This window comes from Choristoneura fumiferana, chromosome 15 (genome assembly GCF_025370935.1).
Source record: "Choristoneura fumiferana chromosome 15, NRCan_CFum_1, whole genome shotgun sequence".
In the NCBI taxonomy this organism is placed as follows: Eukaryota; Metazoa; Arthropoda; class Insecta; order Lepidoptera; family Tortricidae; genus Choristoneura; species Choristoneura fumiferana.
The window spans coordinates 13,752,142-13,776,814 of record NC_133486.1 but is presented as its reverse complement, the minus strand read 5'-3'; the positions used below and the strand labels follow the sequence as shown (position 1 = coordinate 13,776,814).

Below are 24,673 nucleotides of genomic sequence, written 5' to 3'. Positions count from 1 at the left end.
ACGCCTCGTCTTCCGGTTCGTGGTCGCCACTCGAGAACTTTTCTCCTCCAACGGTTATCTGTTCTTCGAGCGATATGGCCCGCCCATTGCCACTTCAATTTGCATATTTTTCCAGCTATGTCAGTGACTTACCGACCGATTACAATAAACAATGACATTACAAATCAAAACACTTACTCCAAGTTTATCATGTGATTGTTACAAGCACGACAAAACACTGTAACTTTAGGTACTGGCTTAAGAAAAGGTGTGTGTAATCATTCACTTCAATCTTGGCACTACCTTTGAAACAAAATTCCCACGGGATATTGACAAAATTGAGGCAACACAGTGTACAAAGATAAGCACAAAAAGGAGACACGAGTTTCCACTTCTATCTAACGGCAACGTGTTTCAAACTTTAAGTAGGTATACAAGTTACATTACGTGTGTTTATTATAATCTGAATTCACGAGAGCTTTATAAAGTTTTGCAGGATTCAAGAGCTTACGGGAACCCTGAAATTGTTGTATATGAAGTCGCAAACAGCTTAAACGATAACTGATATGAGTTAAATTGAATTGTCTTCAGTTGGTTTATTCCAATTATAACTTTTGTTTTTATGAAATTAAATTGTAGATGCATTTTGCATTTTTTTAATGAACTTTAAACAATTTGCTTTACTCACCCGCGAACTTTTCTCAAACAAACTACACATATGTTTTATAAAACATGCCTTAACAGTAAAAAAATTTTTTTTTAGGTAGTTTTAAGAAACGTGTCAGTGTAGTGTGGTGGTGGTGATAGTTGGGTTTGTGTGATTTGTGTGTGTTCTTACAGTGTGGAGATATAGGAGCCGCTTGAACCCACATCTATTACATAGACGTAATTGTTTATAGTCCACAGTTAATTGTATTTTGACCTTATTTTAACCCCCGACGCAACAAGAGTGTTATAAGTTTGACCGCTAAGCGTATCTGTGTGTCTGTCTGTGCCACCGTAGCTCTTAAACGGGTAGACCGATTTGAATGCGTTTTTTTTATTTGAAATCAGGTTTTTTAGCGATGGTTCTTAGACATGTTTCATCAAAATCGGTTCAGCCGTTTTTGAGATATTGAACTTTGAAGTGACAAAGTCGGGGGTTTTCCAAATTTTTGTTGGTTAGGTTAAAAACGATCTATAAAATATTCACATGTAGTATGCAATCTTGTCAAATGGAATGGATTGATGGACCCACAATAAAAGGAGTTAAGTACTTTTAGCATGCCGCAATATTTTTTGTGAAAAGTTGGATGGAGTAGTGTAAGTAGACAAATATATATACGGACACAGGTGCGCTACCCAATTCATACGGGAACAGATATTGAGGTGTTAAATTTTGAAATACTCGTATACATACATTATTTGATATACTCTCGAGGAAACTGCGGGAACCTTGCTTTGACTGACTCGGTAATACGGTTTAGTGACAAAGAAGGTTAGAAAAAGATCGACATTGTTCTTACAAGTTTTTATAACATGTACCTACGTACCTGGACGAAAGCTTCTTTATTTTTTACAACAACTCATTTTAGACGTTTTATTGGTAAAGTAATGAATTTCATGTAAAAAATTATATTCCGCCTAGTCTCTTGCGGGGCACGTATCTGAATATCAAAAATTGAAATATCTATAATTAAAATATCGACGCGACGGTCAAAATATCGAACCTAATCTTTCGATATTTTGACTGCTGACTTTTTAACATTAGATAAATTTTTTTTCAGTAATGTCCTTTCTAAACCGGTAGTAAAAACACTACAAGAGTCAATAAACACTACAATCGGGTAAAAAATATTCTTGAAATCACAAACCACTTGTACATTTATCACAACAGGCATTGACATTCCGTGTACCTTAAGGCACTAGACTGGCTGTTTGGAACAAGACGCGCGGCGCATCAATCATCAATATTATTTTGACACAACCCCTGTCACGGACGTTAATAAACTATAGTGAAAGGTTCACAAATCCGCGCTGTGAACAAATTCTGTGCGCCGTTTTGATGTAAGAAATATGCAGTCTATACTTTGAATATTTATCTAGAATTCTAGCTAAATACTCAAAGAGTCTATACATAGATGTCGATGACAGCAGGCATGTTATTACAACAGACAGACATTGTGTCGACAGAAGGTCAATCTTCGATAAGGATTATGCTTCCGCGTTATCAGTAATATCCTCTACACCCTGTGAGATCCGTCAATACAATAATCTGACTGGCGTCTTCGGAGGCACGCGCATTGTAGGTACAGTAAGATTCTGTGTTTAGACGTTTTGTATCGATTTCGGTTTTGTATTGTGAATTATAGTATAGGTAATTAGGTATAGTATAGTATTTTGTGAATACTGTGGTCTGCTGGTATTTGTCAAATACTAGCTGTTGCCCGCGATTTCGTCTGCAAAGAATTCGTTTATCGTGCAACCACAATCAAATATTATACTCGTACAATAAAATTTCCCTAGGTTAAACTATCATTTTTACTTATTTATCTATTTAGATGCAACATTACAGCGTTACATTAGATACTTAAAATATGTCTATGTCCTTCTAAGGGTCTCAAATTATCAGTATCGTTATCAAATTTCGTCACGATCGATCGAGTGCTTTTACGCATTTATAGAAAATATTGAATAGGATTATTTAAGGTTTTTAATGTAATCTAGTTTATCGTGTATTCATAGATATCAGTATTTAGCACAAAAATCTAGATTCATCAATAGTTATGCGGTATTATATTCTTCTTTTTTTTTAGTGTTTCTATACCATTTTCAAAACAAGCTTTTTTAGTGCACTTTATGTTAACTGTCCGTGAATTATCATGCCAAATTCAAATCCATATTGGCCACGAATTGTAGGTGAAAACAGACTTGCAATATTTGAAGACATATTAATTACTAACTTTTGCCAGCGGCTTCGCCCGCATAGAATTTGGTTATCGCGCGCTGTTCCCTCGGGAACTATGCATTATTCCGGCATAAAAATGTAGCCTATGTCACTCTCTGACCCATAAACTATCTCTATAGCAAAAATCACGTCAATCCGTCGCTCTGTTTCGACGTGAAAGATGGACAAACATACAAACACACACTTTCGCATTTATAGTATTAGTATGGATTTACATACAAACATTGAAAGTTTAAAATAAAGTTTTGATTAATAATTTCATTATTATATAATATTTGAATCTGCTGTAAATTAAACAACCTGCTAAAATCTATTCCTTACTTCTTTCTATTGTAAAAGTTGCCTATAAAAGATCACTCAGAAGCGATAAGATCGCCTATTGCTTACCTTGGAAATGTTCTCTATGTTCTACCTCTATTTTCTCTGTACTGCTTACTATAGGTACGAGTATATTAAGGTGTTCAATAAAGAGCAATTGTATTGTATTGTATAGTAAATTAGTTAGGACAAGGAAACATGCTTGTGTTGCTGTTTTATTGCTATGTTGTTCACTTAGTAATAGTTCGATGAAAATTAAATTAAATAAGTTAAATTCAATTGCTATTAACAGATCGACTTAAATGAAAACCAATAACCACATCTTAGAGATGGACTTTAACAGTTCCAAAGAACTCGCACTTTAGGTACGGCTTTGTAATGAAACTTCGGTTTGGTGGTAAAGCTACCACGTAAAATAAAAGTTTTGGTCTAAGATGATAAGCTAAGGCGTATTTGCACTCCACTCTATTATATACTTATAAGTTTAATATTGGCCCAATAAAGCTCTGGCTAGGGAGATATGGAAGTCAAGAGGAGACCTTGCCCAGCAGTGGGGCACAATTATAGGCTAAATAAATATATAATATTATAATAATAATAAGCTGTTGTTGTGTGTCACGATTAAAACTCAGAAGTTCTAACCAAAAACAATAATGCACAATCGACAGTAAGTTACTATATATATGTATAATGTGAAGTAAAGCCATGGCAAGCTATGGCCTCTCAAGTAGAGGATCGTGTGTTCAAATCTGGGCTCGTTTTTCGAAATGCACGTGCGAAATTACGTTCAAAATTTACCACAAGCTTCACGGTGAAGACGAAGGCGAAGCAAATCAATGGTACTATGTGAAGTGAAGTTCCTAATCCGCACTGGGCCTGTGTGAGAGCTACGGCCCAAAGCTATCACGAGCCCGAGCCCGAGCCCGACGAGCCCGAGGGCCAGCTGTGGGACGTATAAAGGCTGCAATTGATGATAAAATAAAAAACTGTTTATTTTCACAGCTAGCTTTTTAACTTAGTTTACCATCAAGTTCTTCTCGTCAAGTAGCTTTTTATTAGAATACTAACGGTTTTTGTATCACATTCTCAATCATTCATTCCTTGTAATTCTCTCTGTGTACCTGTTTTCTGTATCGCTTACTATTTCTGGTGTACAATAAAGAGTAATTGTATTGTATTGTATTATCTGCGCAAATTCAACTCGCTCACACGTCATCACTCGCACCAAACATGTTCACGCTCCAGTGAAGTTTACAAGTTTCACGCGTCATTAACCTCTGCTATGATCGAAAAGAATTAATGCTTTGATATTTTAATCTACGTTTAAGTTTCCGAAATTAATAAAGATAAGCCGAGCTTAAGTGGAAGAAGTAAGTTATTATGTCTTAGAGTGGTTTAAAGGGCTTCAGCGCTTTGATGGCTTAAATTCAAATAGAATATTGAAGTAAGACTTCATTGAGGTTTGAGTATAACAAATCTTTCTCAACTTCATATATGGATTTATTTATAAACCCTTTGTGATTTTAACGTAGGAATTAATTTCTTGGTTCTCTAATTGGAGAAAAATCTTAACTTATCTTTCAACTAAATAAGTTACTGTTAAAATTTTCATTTTTAACACAAGCTTTTTTATATGACTGTATTTTTTGTTGGCTGTACCTAGTAGTATTTTCGTCCAATTTACATTTTCTTTTTATTCAAGTGGATGGCAAATCTGGGTCTCCTGATGATAAAAGATCACCACCGCTCATAGACACCTGCAACACCAAGGGTATTGCAGATGCGTTGCCAACCTAGAGGCCTAAGATGGGATACCTCAAGTGCCAGTCATTTCACCGGCTGTCTTACTCTCCACGCCGAAACGCAACAGTGCATGCACTGCTGTTTCACGGCAGGATTAGCGAGCAAGATGGTGGTAGCAATCCAAGCGGACCTTGCACAAGGTCCTACCACCTGCAACACCAAATGTACCACATGTACACCATATTCCAAGTCAATCCAACTACTGGAAGGGGGTCAAAATGAGCTTGCAAGATTTGACCCAACAAACGAGCAACGAGAAACTTGTACCTAACAAAAGTTTATGGTGATTTTGCTGGGAAACCTTAATTTTTTAGTATGATTTTTTTATTGACTAAACTTTTTGTCGTTTTTACTTGCATTGCCATCCAAACTAATCTTATAATAGTATCTTTACCAAGTTCAAAATCGATGTTGTTAATCGTAAAAGAATTTTGTCGATTCTGAAGAGTTCTTTAACTTGAAATTTAAATAACAGCTTACAAGAAATGGTAGGTTTGAAACGGTAGATTCTTATAATAAATTTATTTTTTGTACTATTACTCCTACTGTAGTAGGGCAATTTTATTTTTATTCCAATTTCTACGTGTTTACCGAAACGAAAAGTTTTATTTATTATTATAATTCATTATTTGGTAAACAAGTTACACCTAGTATAGTAGCTACATAGTTAGCGATTGTGGGAAGATGGACCATCAACCCGCTCTCCCATCTTCAATAATGTTTACCACAAACCCTTTTTAGTCTTTTGTCATTGGCAAGTTGCAGCAGCATTTGGTCACTACTTTAAAAAAATCGCGTACCTGATGTCAATACGTCAACAAAGTTGAACTTTGAAATAATGTCCTCGAAGAAGCTCGGCGTGCTCAACAGATCAAGACAGTATTTCACTCCGGCCCACCACCTCCAGCATTATAAGGTGCAGGTTCGCCCACGTATGGAATACTGCTCTCATCTGTGGGCAGGCTCCCCAGTACCAGCTTCTCCCTCTCTGGACCGCATACAACGGAGAGCGACTAGAATTTCTGATCGACTTGACTCCTTGACGCTGCGTAGAGATATAGCTTCACTGTGCATCCTCTATCGCATGTACTACGGGGAGTGCTCCGAGGAGTTATTCAGGTTGATCCCTCCCACGTCCTTCCGCCACCGCCCTACGCGACAACACTTCCATCCTCACCATATAGATGGTTGGCAGTCTTCTACTGTGCGTTTTTCCAGAAATTTCCTGCCTCGCACATCAAAACTCTGGAATGAACTTTCGCCTACTGCTGCGGTATTTCCGAACCGATATAACCTTCAAGCTTTCAAAAAAAGAGCGTACTCCTACCTAAAAGGCCAGCAACGCACTTGTGACTCTTCTGGTGTTGCAAATGTACATGGGCGACTTTAATCGTTTACCATCAGGCGATCCGTTTGCTTGTTTTCCCCCTATACCATTAAAAAATATCTTAATAAAGTACACTCATATAAATTACTGATTATGAAACTGGAGTTTTATAAAAGTAGTCACAATTTTTGAAAAACAAAAGCGTTCTCTTGTGTGGCTTCTTGTGTTGTTCTATTTCCATACGTGGCTGACCCTTAAAGAGTGGCAAAAAATATTTCTCAATCAGATTGTAAATTTTTCGAAACCCTATATATCTTCTAATCCATGCTAATACATATATTATAAATGCGAAAGTGTGTGTGTTCGTATATTTGTCCGTTTTTCACGTCGAAACGGAGCGACGGGTCGACGTGATTTTTGGCATAGAGTTAGTTTATGGGCCAGAGAGTGACATAGGCTACTTTTTATCCCGGAAAAAAATTACTGTCCCGAGGGGACAGCGCGTCATAACCAATTCCACACGGGCGAAACCGCGGGCAAAAGCTAATTTGATTCATAAAAAAAACATTCGCAAAAATCGCGAAACAAACAAACACGAGTCCGGGAACCGTGGCAGCTAAATCGTTTAAAAGGCGTCCCTTAGCCGAGTCTGCTATCAATATTCTTGCCGTGGCTTTGTTTTGTTATGAAACCTCCCTTATCTGCAAGCTCGTTAAACTGATCCGATGCGAGCCTGCATAAATCTGGCACTAGCCATTTATATGTACTCGATCATACATGGTTTTAGGGTAATGTGCCTATGGAAAGGGTTGTCAAGGGGACCCTGACGCTGTCAGTGTCTTGGGGTCAATGCTGTGGCAGAAAATCTGGACGCCATTTTTACTTTGTAATTTCTATATTAGTCAAATAAATATTTATTTTAGGAGTTGTTAATTAAATAGGTACCTACCTACCATAAAAATTTTAGAAGCATTCATAGACGACAATATCCGCAAACTACACACGCTCGCAAATATCAATGTGCTTGATATACAACAATGCATAATTTTGAAATTCAGTTTGTCAGACAATACGAATGTATCGACATTCATATTGTTCGACAAACTGCATTCAACTGATCTATGAGATAGGTAAACTTGGAATATGTAGTATCGTTGTGTTATATGAACAATGAATGGAAATAGTAATCGATGGCATCTGTGATACAATCTTATTCTTTTTATTTTTTATTTATATGTATTGTTTATTCATATTTTTTGTTTATTTATGTATACAAAAAGCGTACTTTAACCCACAAAGCACTGTTAGCCCCTAAGTGTAGACTGAGATTAAATCGCAAAAATTGTTATCATATGGCGATTACAATATATAACGCATTACCAATTTCATGGACACGTTTACCAAATAATGAATTTTGTCAAGGGCAGACCTCTAGAGGGGAGGTTTGACCTTAAGGGAGGCCTAGTAAGTTATTCTTTGAGTAAAACAATAAGACGTTTTAAATAACAATTTTTTAATTAAAAATTAACACAAAAAATAACAGGCCTAGTTTGACAAAATTAAAGTAAAAGTATTATGAGAATCTCAGGTAGTAAGTTCAAGCGATTTTATTGAGAGGTGTTCTGATTATTCGGTCTCACTGGCTACACTTCCCTGGAGTCGGAGAGAAGAACCCGGAGCGAAGAGGCTGGCCACAGCAGGGGGGCCTGGTCCAGCTGAGTGGTCGTCGGTGCCGAGGTCAAAAGGGCCTTAGGGCGGCAGGACGAGCAGCCTGGACAAGTGTTCCACGCAGGAGCGATCAGGTCTTGGACGAGCCAGGAAGGATGTGCAGTACTCCGGTAGTTAAGGCCGTCAGGGCTTAGTGTCAGGTTAAAGGAGCCGCCTGAGCCGTGAGAATTGTAGCCGAACGGAGCTTTGAAAGTTGTACGAAGGTTGTAAGCCGTACAAAGGTTTGTAAGCCGTACAAAGGTTGTAAGCCGTACGAAGGTTTGGAAGTTGAAGCCGTACGGAGGTGCCCTGTAAATTAGGTGGTGTCAGTTGTGGTCCAGTGCTAGATTGTTTGCCAGTCACTCCTCTGCAGCGATGCCCAACTCTCAGGGTGAGCTGAATTGCAGTGAGTGGCAAGGACAATCATACGGAGTTACAGGCAGGCAAAGGAAAGTGATTCTAGAATATAATTATTTAAAAAAAAACAAAAGGTAAAAATAAATAGCCTAAGTGACCGTTAAAATTTGAAATACAACAGTTCACTAAATAACCGTTAGAGGATTACATTTGAAATTAAACGTCACTTAGCTGAGTTTGAATTTATTTTAACACCGGTAAGCATCCGTTGCATAAAAGTAATAAGCATTAACATAGGTTCTGAGTTTATAACAACGGATGAGAGAAATTAACTAGTGTTAAAATATTAAGTATAAGAAATGTTTGAAATAAAAGATTCCCTGGCCAGGGGAAGCCTTCAGTTCAATTACACAAAGTTATTAAAGAAAATAATTCTAATAAAATACACAGAAAAACACAAGAGTTAAATATCGGAGAACTTACCAAGTCTGGGCGTATGGAGCTTTCGAGAGAGCTGTTTAGTGTAGTGTAAGCTGTTGAATGTGTGTTTACAGCTGTGCTTCAGCTTTTAAGGGCGAGAATATTACAGTTAGAATTCCCCGGTCACAGCTGATCGACAGCACCCCCCTTGGCCGACAAAAACGGTCAAGGGTGAGTTGGTTATAGATATATTTAGTCGTACAAACTCGTGTAGTAAATGAGTGTAATAAAATGCCTACTTTTATAAAATAAATAAGTAAATAATAAATAAATATTAAATACATATTATTACGTAAATAAATGAGTCAAGAGAAAACTACGGTGGCGACCTCTAGAGTTCGTCCGCCATTCTGCTCAGAGATCCCTAATTGAGGAAAGCGCCATCTAGCTTACACTGAGCTAACTACGATGTCAGCGATCGCCTATGTGCATTGTGACAGTACGCCCGTCCCTCCAAAAGAAATTTGAGCCTCATAGCAAATTTCGATAAAAAAAAATACACTATGACATAACGCTTACATACGTCGTCTCTCATACTATGATCATACTTCTGCTCTCATGGCGGGTCAAACAACAACAGAGGCTTGTTGACCCTTATGTCAAAGGAATAAAATGTGTTAATGGAAGGTGGACGTTGTATGCATTCATAAAAATATAATTATAGACATTAATTAAATCTGTGATTGAAATTACCATCCGTTCCAATCATTAGAGTTTTGAATTACAGAGGCTAAGGGCATATTTTACGTGTTACCAACCGCACGGGTTCCGTAATTCAAATTTTAAAATACTTTTTAACGAGTTGCAAGTTCTCGGGTAAAGGCTTAAGGACAGATCAATTAATATTATAATAATGAGTGACGGACCGCGACAAATGATTATACTAGTTTAGCGTGTACCAAGTAATATGTACGCGCTATAAATTTAAAGAAATAATTGTGCAAAAGGGTCAGCTATTATACGACCGCGCGTAGGCGGCGCGCTAAAATGACTTGATTCTATAAATAGAACCGTGCGTCTAAGTGATAAGGGAGTGTGATAAGACAAAAATTAAATTAACACGCGTGCGCATTCGCCGGTGCTAAATGGAGACTGATGTGACGGCGCGCGACAGCTGATCGCCCCGTCCAGATGCATTATGTAATTAGTACATTGAAAAGGAAGCAAGTGTGAAGCATATAAACAATTAATTAATCTGTGATTGGAATTACCATCCGTCCCAATCATTAGAGCTTTGAATTACAGAGGTTAAGGGCATATTTAACGTGTTACCAACCGCACGATTCCGTAATCCAAAATATTAAAATACTTTTTAACGAGTTGCAAGTTCTCGGGTAAGGGCTTAGGACAGATTAATTAATGTTATTGCGATTATAGATTGACCGCGAGAGGGTCTGACGAAGTATAGACATATTAAGTGTTAAGCACGCGAGTTATCAAATTAAAAGAAGTTAATAATAAAAAGAGATGTACTATGATTTGTCTGCGCGCAGAGGCGCAGCGCTAATAAGTTAAGTATAAGTATAAATAAATACAATTGGGCTGCTAGGTACGTAATAAGAAAGTGAGATAAGAGGTTTTAAAAAATAACATGCTTGCGCATGAGCCGGAGTTAAACATGGCTGAGTGGAAAGCGATGCGTGTGGCTGCTGTTCTAGGTGCATTTAAATGTAGGTAAACAACCTTGCTAGGCAAGTAATTAGGTTGGTTATCATTTACTTAGAGTGCGCGGTTACTACCTGCGCTTGAGGGAACGGTAAGTAATTCTATGGCAGAGCATAGTTACGAAATACCGCAGTTAAATATAAGAGTACCCTAATCTATTTTATAAAAAGCGTTAACCTGTCTGTTCGCGATCGAAGTATAATGATCTCTAAGCAGGGAACAGACGGTCGAAAATAGAGAGCACACGCATAATATATAAGAAATAAGAGATAACTGGTTTTATTAACTCTGCGACCAGTTGATTTTTAGCAAGCACTCGAGTAGTATGATATGAATGTTGTGAGTTGTGATGGTGGTTTGTGTAGTTGTATGCCAGATGTGGTATTTCTTCGACACACAGTACCTAAATTTAACTCTCCGTATGTTACAGTGCTATTTAAATTAACAAGTAGGACACAAGAAATAAAAGTGTTGTGTATCTCCCAGTAATGCTCGAATGTAAAATAAATTAAGAGACCGCGTTGAAGTTAAGTTAATAGTAAAATTTGGGAACAAAAATAAATGTCAGTGTGTTTACCGAGATAATGATAAACTGATTTTGATGAAAGATCTAAATAGTGGTTCAGATATTTTAAAAATATAGAAATATCGTTGCTTTTCTATAAAATTGTAGGTATTTCAAATACGTTATTTAAAAAATGATTTGAATCGTTAGAATTTCAAATTCAGTGGTTGGCAGTCACTAAATTTAAAATAACTGTTTCACTTGAAGCAGCGGTGAACAATATTAGTGAAAGTATAATTGGCGTCAGTTACGGTTTAAATTTAACTTGATGAAAATTAGTAGGTAGAATTTGAATTGAACCGTTAACGTATTTGAATTTAGTTAATGCAACAATATTTAGTTAACTTTAGGGTATAGATTGAAATTGTCGTTGAGATTTGAATTTTAAAACGCCGTCCGTTTCAACTGTGGCAAGTGACAGTTGAAATTCAAATAGGCCGTTGACGAGAAAGTGGTCAAAGGTCGGCAGAGTATTTGAATTTAAAGATAACGGTAAAGCAGTTTAAAAATTAGAGTTATTAAAAGGGGAAAAAAACTATTAAATGAACCACTTAAGGGATCTCGGTAACTGAAACACTGGTTACGCCTATTATTCGCCTCTTACGAATTCCTAGACGGGGAATGGCGTTATTCTAAGCCCCGACCACCATACAGGGGGAGAAAAACAGGGTACTTACTGCGAGATACACAGAACACACAAGATACACAATAAATTTTTGCACAATCACTGCAATTCTAGGCAAGAAAACGTAACAATCAGAACCTCTCAAAAAAAAAACCCACGGGCGCCACTGTCAAGGGCAGACCTCTTGAGGGGAGGTTTGACCTTAAAGGAGGCCTAGTAAGTTATTCTTTGAGTAAAACAATAAGACGTTTTAATAACAATTTTAATTAAAAATTAACACAAAAAATAACAGGCCTAGTTTGACAAAATTAAAGTAAAAGTATTATGAGAATCTCAGGTAGTAAGTTCAAGCGATTTTATTGAGAGGTGGTTCTGATTATTCGGTCTCACTGGCCTACACTTCCCTGGAGTCGGAGAGAAGAACCCGGAGCGAAGAGGCTGGCCACAGCAGGGGGGCTGGTCCAGCTGAGTGGTCGTCGGTGCCGAGGTCAAAAGGGGCCTTAGGGCGGCAGGACGAGCAGCCTGGACAAGTGTTCCACGCAGGAGCGATCAGGGTCTTGGACGAGCCAGGAAGGATGTGCAGTACTCCGGAAGTTAAGGCCGTCAGGGCTTAGTGTCAGGTTAAAGGAGCCGCCTGAGCCGTGAGAATTGTAGCCGAACGGAGCTTTGAAAGTTGTACGAAGGTTGTAAGCCGTACAAAGGTGTAAGCCGTACGAAGGTTTGGAAGTTGAAGCCGTACGGAGGTGCCCTGTAAATTAGGTGGTGTCAGTTGTGGTCCAGTGCTAGATTGTTTGCCAGTCACTCCTCTGCAGCGATGCCCCAACTCTTAGGGTGAGCTGAATTGCAGTGAGTGGCAAGGACAATCATACGGAGTTACAGGCAGGCAAAGGAAAGTGATTCTAGTTTTATATAATTATTTAAAAAAACAAAAGGTAAAAATAAATAGCCTAAGTGACCGTTAAAATTTGAAATACAACAGTTCACTAAATAACCGTTAGAGGATTACATTTGAAATTAAACGTCACTTAGCTGAGTTTGAATTTATTTTAACACCGGTAAGCATCCGTTGCATAAAAGTAATAAGCATTAACATAGGTTCTGAGTTTATAACAACGGATGAGAGAAATTAACAAGTGTTAAAATATTAAGTATAAGAAATGTTTGAAATAAAAGATTCCCTGGCCAGGGGAAGCCTTCAGTTCAATTACACAAAGTTAAATTATAAAGAAAATAATTCTAATAAAACACACAGAAAAAACAAGAGTTAAATATCGGAGAACTTACCAAGTCTGGGCGTATGGAGCTTTCGAGAGAGCTGTTTAGTGTAGTGTAAGCTGTTGAATGTGTGTTTTACAGCTGTGCTTCAGCTTTTAAGGGCGAGAATATTACAGTTAGAATTCCCCCGGTCACAGCTGATCGACAGCACCCCCCTTGGCCAACAAAAACGGTCAAGGGTGAGTTGGTTATAGATATATTTAGTCGTACAAACTCGTGTAGTAAATGAGTGTAATAAATGCCTACTTTTATAAAATAAATAAGTAAATAATAAATAAATATTAAATACATATTATTACGTAAATAAATGAGTCAAGAGAAAACTACGGTGGCGACCTCTAGAATTCGTCCGCCATTCTGCTCAGAGATCCCTAATTGAGGAAAGCGCCATCTAGCTTACACTGAGCTAACTAAGATGTCAGCGATCGCCTGTGTGCATTGTGACAATTTTATCCATTACTGTGTGATCTGTTAACTACAGAGTGCTTTTATACATTGAGCGAGTTTTATGTTAAATGTAACCAATTGACATTAGAATCGCGATAAGCAAATAAATAATTATATTGGGCTCCAATTAAGGATTTTATATATGACATGACATGCTGGCTAAAAATTGACATATAAATTTAGTATTTGGTAAAACAAATGTGATTTATTGTAATTTAATGAATTTATAACAAAAAACTCTATTAAAACTATTGCATGCGTTAAGGTAAATAATTGTGCCTAATGTTTAATATTAAGACCTTATTGTATTATTATTATTATTTCAAGCAATAAATGAATTATTATTATTATTATTATTATTATTATATATATACATGTCATACTAATTGTTGTTTATTAAGTGTTTTTATTTATATGTTATATACCTATTCCTTTCTTCTCACTGTGCATAAATTACTGTTCGCCTATCTTTAAGTTTTCCTTTCCTGTTTAGGTTAGCTTGAAAAGATCCCTTTTAGGGATAAGTTCGCCTTTGTACTCTTTTGTTTTGTTGTTTTTTATTTTTGCATTATATTTGTGTTTTATGTACAATAAAGTATTTACATACATACATATATACATGGTGTCATACACCCAGGGGAAGCTAGAGTTCTGGTTCGATTCAATGGAAAACAAGTTTTTTTTAGACTTCAAGAAATTTATGTGTTGATGAAACTACGGTATAAATTCGGTGGAGCAAATTATACAATATATATTTTAGAAAAGAATGGATGTTCATACAACCAATGTTTTATAATGTAAATAATTTATCGCTTCAGAACGATCTCCTCCATGTAGGTAACTTTTACTGAAGAAAGAATTAAAGAATAGACTTTAACAGGTGATGCAATTTGCAACATATTGTGGTAATATTAAATGATATTGTAACGGATAAATCACGTTTTAAACCGAGTTTAGCTCGACATGTTTCGGGCTATTTCGTAGCCGTTCTTCTCAGGAGCACGCGACTCGGCGGCTGCCGCAACACGCACACTCAAACGCACACTAAAAAAAAAAGATTATGGTAATAACAAAAATACATAATACAATATAATGTTTAAAACTTTAATGATTTTCACTCATAATTAAAATAACACAAACGGGACAGAGACAATGTTACAAATTACAAGTGGCAGAGATCTCTATAAGTACCTATATGTTTATATTTGAAACCTATCTGTATTTCCTCTTTGTACAATGAAGATTTAATATATCTAATTTCCTAAAAGCTTAACTTTCTTTAACATGCATCAAGGGGAGTAGCAAAGCACGTTTGATATTTGGAAGCCGAACATGAGCTTAAGAAAGTCCATTATGCGCCAAGTTTATCTGTTCGCGATGCAAAACTCGCGTCCCAGATCGCCCCCAGGGCAGGCAGGGGTAGCCCATTACACATTTGCATGCCGCGCCCCATAGACCCTTACGTCCCTTAACACAGTTTGAGACATTAGAAGAATCCCTGGTGACTTGACACGTTTACCGACGATTTATGGCATGTTGACTTTGGAAATAAATAGGGTACGGACTTATACGGTTTCGGGACAATCGGATTTACGAGAGCATCATTTGTGGATGTTTTTTGTTATATTAAATTTTTCTGGTGGTTGCTGTACGTGCGCAAATATAAGTAGTTGAAATCTATATTTCGCAATCAGGCCTACGCGTCTATTTCAAACGAATTTTGGGGTGTTGCCAGTGCACAACGTCTATGGTGGCTGACTAGACCGCTGCGAGAGCAACATAATATTATGTTTGTCCACAAGAGAAGTTTTTTTTATAGGTACAACGTAGATGACAACAAAAATATTATTTTCGGACTTAAAGAATATTTCAAAAAATATTACGATTCTGTTCATGACATAATAAAAATACTTACAACGTAATTGATAACCTCCTCCATTTTTTGAAGTTGGTTAAAAAAATAGTTTATTGCAGACATAGTCCATATTATATGTAGGTAAGCGTTATTTTAAATTTAGTAAATTCCCGGAATTTCAATTCTTAGTAGTGATGGTTCGACTCGAGTTACTAACTCGAGTTAACTCGAGTTGGGTTTACCTCGAATCAACTCAACTTAAATTCTCTCCAACTCGAGTCAAAAATATAATATAAATAAATGATTTGATCTCAAACAATAATTTCCTTTTTTACTTTAGTTAGTGTAACTCTCCCAATACATTATAAATAAATAATATAAAAATAAAAGAATTAAAACATAAAAATATCATTTGTTTGCCTGCTCCATTGTTTTTTAAACTATTAGTGCGAATTTGAGGGAATAAATTGATAAAAACTTTGAAACCCGAGCTATGTGAATTTTAACTCCAGTTAAATCGAGTTTTGTTTTTCCCAAGTTGGCAAATCACTAATTCTTTGCCAGATCTAATGATTTAGGCTTGTTCAAAAAATCCCTACAGCAAATAAACTCCTACTTAGGTACGAGTATGAATAGCAAATAACTTGACCGTATATTTAAGATAAAGGCGTAACAACGGTGGGCGATCGGTTACCATTCACACGTCATTAAGCAGCTCCGAGCCACGATTAATACTATCTCCTCAGAATGCGGAGCATACGGAAAAATATTCGGTACAAAACGCTTGTTGTTTTTATTTTCATCGATATCATCAGAGAGAACGTCCAGAAGATGGATATATGCAATGATATTATGTACCTATATTGAAACAGGTAGATATTTTATGTTATTAATGTAACGAAAACGAAGTGCTTAAAGGCACCAAATTTAAGTCTCTAGCCGTATGTGATGTTGAAAAAAATTACAACTTTACTGTTGCTTTTCATAATGGGAGCAAAAAAACTTTTACACAAAAACTTAACTGGAAAAACAACACAGTCGGGACCCATTCAAACTCGTGACTAGCTCACAGATTCCGACTGATCTAGACTGTCGAAGTTTAAGCTACCTACTTAAAAGAGTTCTAGTCTCGTGGGCTCTCGCGTACTTAATAAAGGACCAATTAACACAAATAATAACGGCCCAATGTACTTCATAAAGTACAAATTATTCATTGAAAAAAGAATCTTAAGAGTTTTGAAATAATATTCAAAATAACAAAGCTGGTCAACCACTTCTAGGTCGTAAGTAAAAAAGTCTGTTAAAAAGTTAGGTCCCAGGAGGATACTTGTTTTTTCTATTAAGTTTTTAAAGGCGATCGGGTATCTGATTTTTTACTTATTATTTTTAAGTCATACAAAAAAATAGTAGCTTAAAACAATAATTTTGAGACTTGTAGTTGTGAACTAGCAAGATTTTTCCGGGATATTATTTTCAGCAAAGTCTCTGATACTATCGTTTCTAGTCAAATTCAGATTCTCGTGTGTTTCCAATTTAAGATAGAAAGACGTAGCAACAAAACGGAAGTAAACGGAAATGGATCTTTTCTTTTTAGGGTTCTTTAGGATGGCTACATTAACGAGAGCAAATGATTGAAGTAACATTTCTACCTCCTTAGTTTATTTAAGGCTTTGGTTACGTCATTATAGTAAAAAACAATGAAGCCTAATTTTATTAATTTAAAAAAAAAAACAACAGCATACCAGATAAAAAACACTAAGGCACTGCGCAAGACAAACATAGCGAAATCGAATGACAAATACAACAAAACAACAATCCATAATTTTCCTACACATAATAACAACGTTTATAACAAAACAATAATTTAAATAAATAAGTACAGGTGGACACACGTACATCTAGCTACTACTAATGCACGAATGGTTTAAACTTATGGTTTTTTGAGCAAAGTGTTGTGGTTTTTGAACCTAGACTTACAACTGCGTTTTTGGGAATTTATGTATGATATTTCATTGGTAGCGAAGTCGAAGGCGATTGACTTGTAGGTAAACTTTGCGAACCAAAATTTAACAAAATTACTATATTTTAACTAATTTTAATTTCCAAAAATTCAATAAGTATACTTAATACTATTCCCATAACAACTAAAAACATCAATGAAATCTATTTGTGGACGCAGTCTTACACGAAAATACCTTCATAAAGTATTATACAATTTATTCAAAACCGCAAAGCCTGTGTAAATTGTTAAAGCAGGTTGAACAAAGAGGTTCGATTACGTAGATTGTGTGCTGATAACGGGCGTTGTTCAGAATACCGTCTTTTTAGATAATATCCGGTTTGTATTGAGACACTTCATATTGTACGATTGGGGTCGGATGCAACGACTGCGTTACGATCATACTTATATTATTATGCATATAACTGTGTCCCACAGGTGGGCAAAGCCCTCCCCTTTTCGACTTCCACATCTTCCTACCCAGAGCTATATTTGGCCACTCGCTCAGTTCCGCGTCTAGGTCATCCCGGCATCTCCACCTCGACCTGCGTGATCATGATTAGCACAAAGCATTTTTGCTATTATTTCCTAATATTGTCACTAATTTGAGAAAAAAATCAAATAGATACGTCAACAAAGTTGACCCTTAAATGTTTTTAAAATTAAAGAGTGGACAATTTCAAATACCTGGGTCACTGGGTCACGGAGAGTATGTCGGATGTCCAGGAAATTGAGAGGGAGCGCCGCGCTCTGTGTGTGCGTTGTAACATGTTGGCATTTGTAGTAATGAAGTTAAGATTATAAGTTATTTAAAGCTTACTGTCAGACCTTCTACACGTGCGGTCTGTTAACTTCACGCGGCGAGCATATAAGGTGCTGCGTGTCCAATATAACGATGCGTTCCGGAGGGTGTTCGGGCTGCGGCGATACTGCAGCGCTTCGGCAATGTTTGCAGAAGCGCAAACAGATTGCTTTCCGACAATCATGAGGAAAAAAGTTACGTCTTTAGCCAATCGGCTTCGCCACAGCTCGGACAGCATCCTGAGCGTGCTGGCGCAGCGCTGGGACTCGACCCTGATGGAGCGATGGGTGCGCCTGCACGCGCCAGTCGCCGCCGTGCCCCGCCGCTTCTAGATTTTATGTGTTATTATTTATGTTACTAACCCTATACTTAAGTACTTGTAAACTAACACTATAGGTTTTTAGGTCCGAAATAAACTTTTGAATTTGAGTTTAAAGTTCACTTAGAAATAATTATTGATTTTTAAGGTACGAGCTTTTTTAAAAGTAGTGACTATAATGCTGCTGTTGCTGTTGCTGGTCTGGCCAAGTATAGTTTTTTGTTTTCGACAATTTGTATGGAAACATATTAAGAGTAAAAAAAATACCTACGTATTTATTAATGAAAATTGACAAAAGGCCCTACCTATGTGAAAAAAAGGATAAAAATTTAAAAAATATAGAAGCAAAAAAAAAGAATACAGAAGGACTAAAGACAGAGTTAAGATAGTAGTGACGAATGAGAACATGATGAGATTTTTAAAAATAGGATGATATTATTTCCCTTTTTTAATTTCCTCTATCAGATAATTTCACAGACGAATTAAATCAGACAAAACTCAGGGTTTCTTTCAAAAAATTGCATCCGTCCTGTTTCACGTCGCAACGTAGGTTGTAAAAACTGGTCCAGGTACAGAGGTATTGTGTCAGATTTTACTACCTCCTTGCAGTATTAGCGTGAAGATATTCGCGGCTAGGAGCCGTTCATCGGATGCATGCAAACGGGCTGTTTACGTAAATTCTGATAACGTTATCTGTGTCGATGAAAGCTTATGGTTCGGGAAAATAGTCGAGTTTGATTGGAAAATAGTTTGTAAGTGCGCTTTGGTTTTTGTCACGATGTGGTATGAGCTGCAGTTTTAAGGTAAATATATGTGTTTTCTCTACACGATTTTTTTTTTGCAAGTTATAAAGCAAGTAAAAACACAAACTTATTAATTTAATTCACTAACAAAGATATGGATTTGTTTAACGAATCTGAAATAACTCATATGATTTTCTTAAATCTAACTCAGTGGCATACAATTTGGCCCCACTCTACATATAAAGATCTTGTTGCTCCATACAATTGGCCCACTCACATATAGATACTTGTTGCTCCATGCCAATTTGCCCACTCTACATATAAAGATACTTGTTGCTCCATACAATTTGGCCCACTCTACATATAAAGATACTTGTTGCTCCATACAATTTGGCCCACTCTACATATAAAGATACTTGTTGCTCCATACAATTTGGCCCACTCTACATATAAAGATACTTGTTGCTCCATGCAATTTGGCCCACTCTACATATAAAGATACTTGTTGCTCCATACAATTTGGCCCACTCTACATATAAAGATACTTGTTGCTGCATACAATTTGAGGGTCACATTTTTTGCCGCTCAGCATATTAATCAATTTACAAAAATGTAACGGGTAAGTACTTAAGTAAAGATAAAAAAATTACCAAATCCTACGCCGAAAATTCCCAAATCTCAACCTTAAGTCTAGAAACATGAAAGTTTGCAAGGATATCTTTCATACAGCTTAGGTAAAGACTAGGATGTAATTATTAGAAGGTCAGGAAACTACGAATAATATAATGTAAATAAGTTTATTAAAAGCAAATTCTAAAACATGACAAAGCTCCGAGAAAACCTCATAGAAGACAGTGACAGGGCTGTTCATTATACAAAAATACGACAGCCCATAGACTGTACTGATGGCCAGCGTTAGGTACGTTCAATACCCCCCATAACGTGGACATCATCAGCTCTGACGAACTGGTACAGCAACCTATATCACACCAGGTTGGCTCGTAAATAGTTGATGTTTTGTGCAACCAAGAGGCTTGGTAAAAACATCAGCTACCATCACATCTGTAGGAATGTACAAAATCTGAACATTGAAGCGGTCTATCATATCCCTAACGTAGTGATATCGAACTTCGATGTCTTTGCTCCTCTTGTGATGTACGTGGTTAATAGCAAGCTGCATAGCAGACTGATTGTCACAATACAGCACTATTTTACAACAACGCAACATTAAAAGCTCCCTCAAGAGTGCTTGGAGGAACACCGCTTCCCTACTAGCCTCACTTAGGCTAATATACTCCGCCTCGGTGGACGACAACGAAATGCACGACTGTTTATAACTACCCAAGATATCGAGTTTCCACCGTACTTGAATACAAACCCAGTGTACGACTTTCGATCTACATCTGAAGCCCAGTCTGCATCCGAATATCCCTCTAGGATAGGATTTACATTGGATTTCTTAAAAACTAAAGCTTTTTGCTTAGTTCCTTTAAGATACCTCACAATTCGTTTGGCTTGCATCCAATGGAATTCTGTATAACAACTGTAAACTGACTTAGGTATGACACGGCAAACGAAATGTCAGGTCGCGTAGTTTACAAATACATTAAAACCTAACAACTCTTGGTACGGAAATTTCGATACAGTGTTATTCGTAGCATAAGAACTCTCACTAGAACTAATGTTAGTTATCATGGGAGACTTTACAGACTTACAGTCAGTCATGCCGAAACGATCTAACAACTTGTCAATACGTTTCTTGACTAAGTCTGATGGAAGTTGCATCACGTTCTACTTTGATACCTAACATGTTTTAACCGGTCCTAAGTCTTTCAACTTAAAATGCCGTAACAAAGAAGATTTTAGCGACTCTGCCAAGCGATTATCGTTATAAAAGACGAAGAAATCATCTACATACAGAGCGATATAAACAATCGACTCACCTGACTTCCTGATGAAGACACAGTCCTCTTGTTTACACTGTATGTATCCAAAGAAAGTAGGACATCTTTTACCTTTTCATACCAGGAACGCGACGCTTGCTTCAACCCGTACACAGCCTTTCGTAATCTATAAACTTTATTTTCGCTTCCAGGACACATGAAACCTTCCGGCTGCTGCATGTAAATCTCCTCGCGCAGCTCTCCATTTAGGAACGCCGTTTGTACATCTAAATGATCAATTTTTAGATCTAATTGTACAGCTAGAGCCAATAATAGTCTTATAGAGCAGTGACGAACGACCGGTGAAAAAGTTTCGTTAAAATCTTCACCATACTTTTGGGTAAAGCCTTTCGCGACCAATCTCGCCTTGTAACGTGTAATGTTTCCGTCAGAGTCTCGCTTCAATGTAAAAATCCACTTGTTTTTCACTACATTTTTGTCAACAGGTTTATCCGTAAGCTCCCAAGCTCCATGTAAGATAAAAGAGTCTATTTCTTCCTGCATGGCTTTCTGCCATAGCTCTTTATCTTCACAACTCAATGCTTCCTTGACAGTACGTGGCTCTACGGGCTCTTTTACATTAGTAACATTAGTTACGTTACAAGTTGGTTTCGGTATACGAGGACGTAGGTTGTATCGGTGACTAGAAGACTCTTGTACATCCTGAGGTTCTTCAAGATGATCTTCACTAGGCACGTATTCATGTTCGCACTCCGCCTCAACAGGATAATTTGGTGATTCTACAGAAGTCGGTTCTCGCTCCGCCTCCAGAGGATAATCCAATGACTCGATCGAAACTCGTTCCGGCTCCGCCTCGACTGGCGTAGTTTTTACATCCTCCTCTTCACCACCTCCTGTAAGAAAAATAGGTTCAAACATTTGTTTTTGTATCCTATTAGAGCGCCTACCTGGAAACACAGATTCATTGAAAACCACGTCACGTGATACAATGATCTTATTGTCATCAGGATTGAACAAACGATATCCCTTTACGTTTTCACAGTAACCTAAGAAGATTAGTTTCTTACTTTTGGGATCTAACTTCTTTCTTTTGCAGTCATTTATATGTGCAAATGCCTCACAACCAAAGACACGCAAATTCTTAAGATTAACCTTATTACCACTCCAAACCTCTTCGGGTATTTTACCCGACAGTCTCGAACTTGGCGACCGGTTAATAAGAAATGCTGCAGTATTAGCAGCTTCTGCCCACATTTTGTCATCTAAATTGGCATTAAACAGTAGACAACGGACTTTATCCAGCAATGAGCGGTTGAAACGCTCTGCAGATCCATTCTGCTGAGGACTATATGGTACTGTCAGCTGATGAACGATCCCCTTCCTCTTCAGGAAGTTCATCAACTCGGTATTAACATACTCAGTACCATTATCTGATCTTAAAACTTTAACTTTCGCATTGCACTGATTCTCAACAAGTTTAATAAAATCAATAGTGTACTTACACACATCACTCTTCTTCGCAATGGGGAAGACAAACACTTTCCTGGAGTAGTCATCTAGGAACGTGAGGATGTAACGCTTTCCTCCAAGAGAAGTCGTCGGCATCGGCCCGATGACATCAGTGTGAATGAGGTCCAGCCGTGCTTTAGCGACCTGCTTGTTAGGATCAGTCACAAAGGGAGTGCGCGATTGCTTACCCTTAAGACACACCTCACAACTTCCTTCTGAGTAGTAACCTGAAAATCAATACCATTAGCAACTTTCCTAAGTGACGCCAAGCTATCAAAATTTAAGTGACCTAATCGTTGATGCCATAACATCATGTCCTTAGAAGTAGCTGAAGTAGTCAGATTGGCTCTACCAACAGTAAGAAGTATGTAAACTCTCCAATCTTCCTAGCAGTTAATACTACCTTACCAGATTTATTATGTTACATGTTGTATTAGTAAATGAAAGCTTAAAGTCTTTTTCTGTTAAACTAGATACAGATATCAAATTTACAGTAAGATCAGGTATAAACAAAACGTCTTTCAAAGTTATGTTCCACAATTCACCATTAAACTTAGATGTAAAATGTACGTCACCTTTGCCGCTTACGACTAGCTTTTTGCCATTAGCCACACACACCTCCTTCGTCGACGAGTCTCGAAGAGATTCGAACCAGTCACGACATCCTGACATATGATTCGTAGCTCCGGAATCTATAATCCAAGAAGTATCATCACCTTTAGCCGTGCTGAGAGCGGTCAAAACCAGATTAGTCTTCGACCCATCATCTGGTTGAGTACAGTCTTTCTTGACGTGACCCTTTGATCGACACTTCCAACACCAAAGTTTCTTCTTCGTATTCGACGAGGTATTAGCATGTTTAGACGTACTTGGTAAATTTTTACCGTTGCCATGGAACTAGTCTTGTTGTAACCACGATTCCGCGTAAACAAGCAGTCATCACCACCAGCAGCCGTCCCTTTCCATCGCTTGTCTTGAAGCAGTTTAGTTTTGACTTTATCTGTCGTTAAATCAATGCTTGAGTGCTCCAGAGCCATAATCATGGGTTCATACTCTTGAGGCAACCCTTGAAGCATTATAGCAGCAAGAAATTCATCATCTAGGTTTATCCATACTACTAAGTTGATCAGCCAACGACAAGATCTCATTTACATAAGTTTCCATGGAATCAAACTGTTCTAACTTTATCGAACATAAAGCTCGTAGACATGTCAACCTTCTATGCAAACCAGTATCGTCATACGCCTTTTTTTAAGCATCCCACACATCTTTCGCCGTCTTGGCTTGAATAATATGAGAATAACATGACTTGTCAACACTTAAACAGATCCTAGCTCGAGCCTTCTCCTCTCGAAGTTTTAGCTCGGCTTTTTCGGTTTCGGTTGTTCCGGTAACAAATTGCCACAAGTTTCAAAAATGAGTACATTTTGCATTTGAAATGCCCAATCTCGATAATTAATGGTACCTTTTAGCTTTTCCATAGTAACCGTCGAGTTTGAATGCTCACCCATATTTCGCCAAATAAACAATATTCACACACTATATTACGTGAATTACGTAGCTATACACCTTAGCAAGCCCATAACCTATTAGAAGGTCAGGAAACTACGAATAATATAATGTAAATAAGTTTATTAAAAGCAAATTCAAAAACATGACAAAGCTCCGAGAAAACCTCATAGGAGACAGTGACAGGGCTGTTCATTATACAAAAATACGACAGCCCATAGACTGTACTGATGGCCAGCGTTAGGTACGTTCAATAGTGTAATTTATGGGAATTGCCATGGGAACTTTATCGGAATCCTGGGGAGTTCAATTAAATTCAACTGCCAGATCTATTACTTCACGTAAGCGAAGCCGTGTGTAAACGCTAGAGTAGATTTTATGAATTTGTCGATCAGCGAGGCAATATGGCGAGAATTTTTGATCCTTTTTGTGGACACAAAGTTTGTTGTCCTCTAAATTTCTTAATACCTTATTGTTGTATCTTACAATTGCAAAACCTCTAGCATACCGGAACAACTTAATTCGCGAAATAAAGTTA

At 37.3% G+C, this 24,673-nt stretch overlaps 1 protein-coding gene and 1 long non-coding RNA gene across 2 annotated transcripts; both read left to right on the top strand.

Annotated features, from left to right (window-relative positions):
- The first annotated feature begins 8,216 nt into the window (after window positions 1-8,216).
- Window positions 8,217-12,806, top strand: LOC141435586 (uncharacterized). The gene is made up of 2 exons (XR_012452190.1): window positions 8,217-8,385; window positions 12,492-12,806. It is a non-coding gene; the product is annotated as an uncharacterized lncRNA (long non-coding RNA).
- A 5,254-nt stretch (window positions 12,807-18,060) lies between these two features.
- On the top strand, window positions 18,061-18,483 carry LOC141435905 (uncharacterized). Its single transcript, XM_074098743.1, has 2 exons — window positions 18,061-18,112; window positions 18,176-18,483. Exons 1-2 carry the CDS (start codon window positions 18,061-18,063, stop codon window positions 18,481-18,483), a joined length of 360 nt encoding a protein of 119 aa, XP_073954844.1.
- The last annotated feature ends 6,190 nt before the right edge of the window (window positions 18,484-24,673 follow it).

Coding starts and splice junctions, on each gene's coding strand:
- LOC141435905 (XM_074098743.1), top strand. CDS start 18,061: ATGTCGGATGTCCAGGAAATTGAGAGGGAGCGCCGCGCTCTGTGTGTG. Junction 18,113..18,175: donor CCGCGCTCTGTGTGTGCGTT/GTAACATGTTGG, acceptor GCTTACTGTCAG/ACCTTCTACACGTGCGGTCT.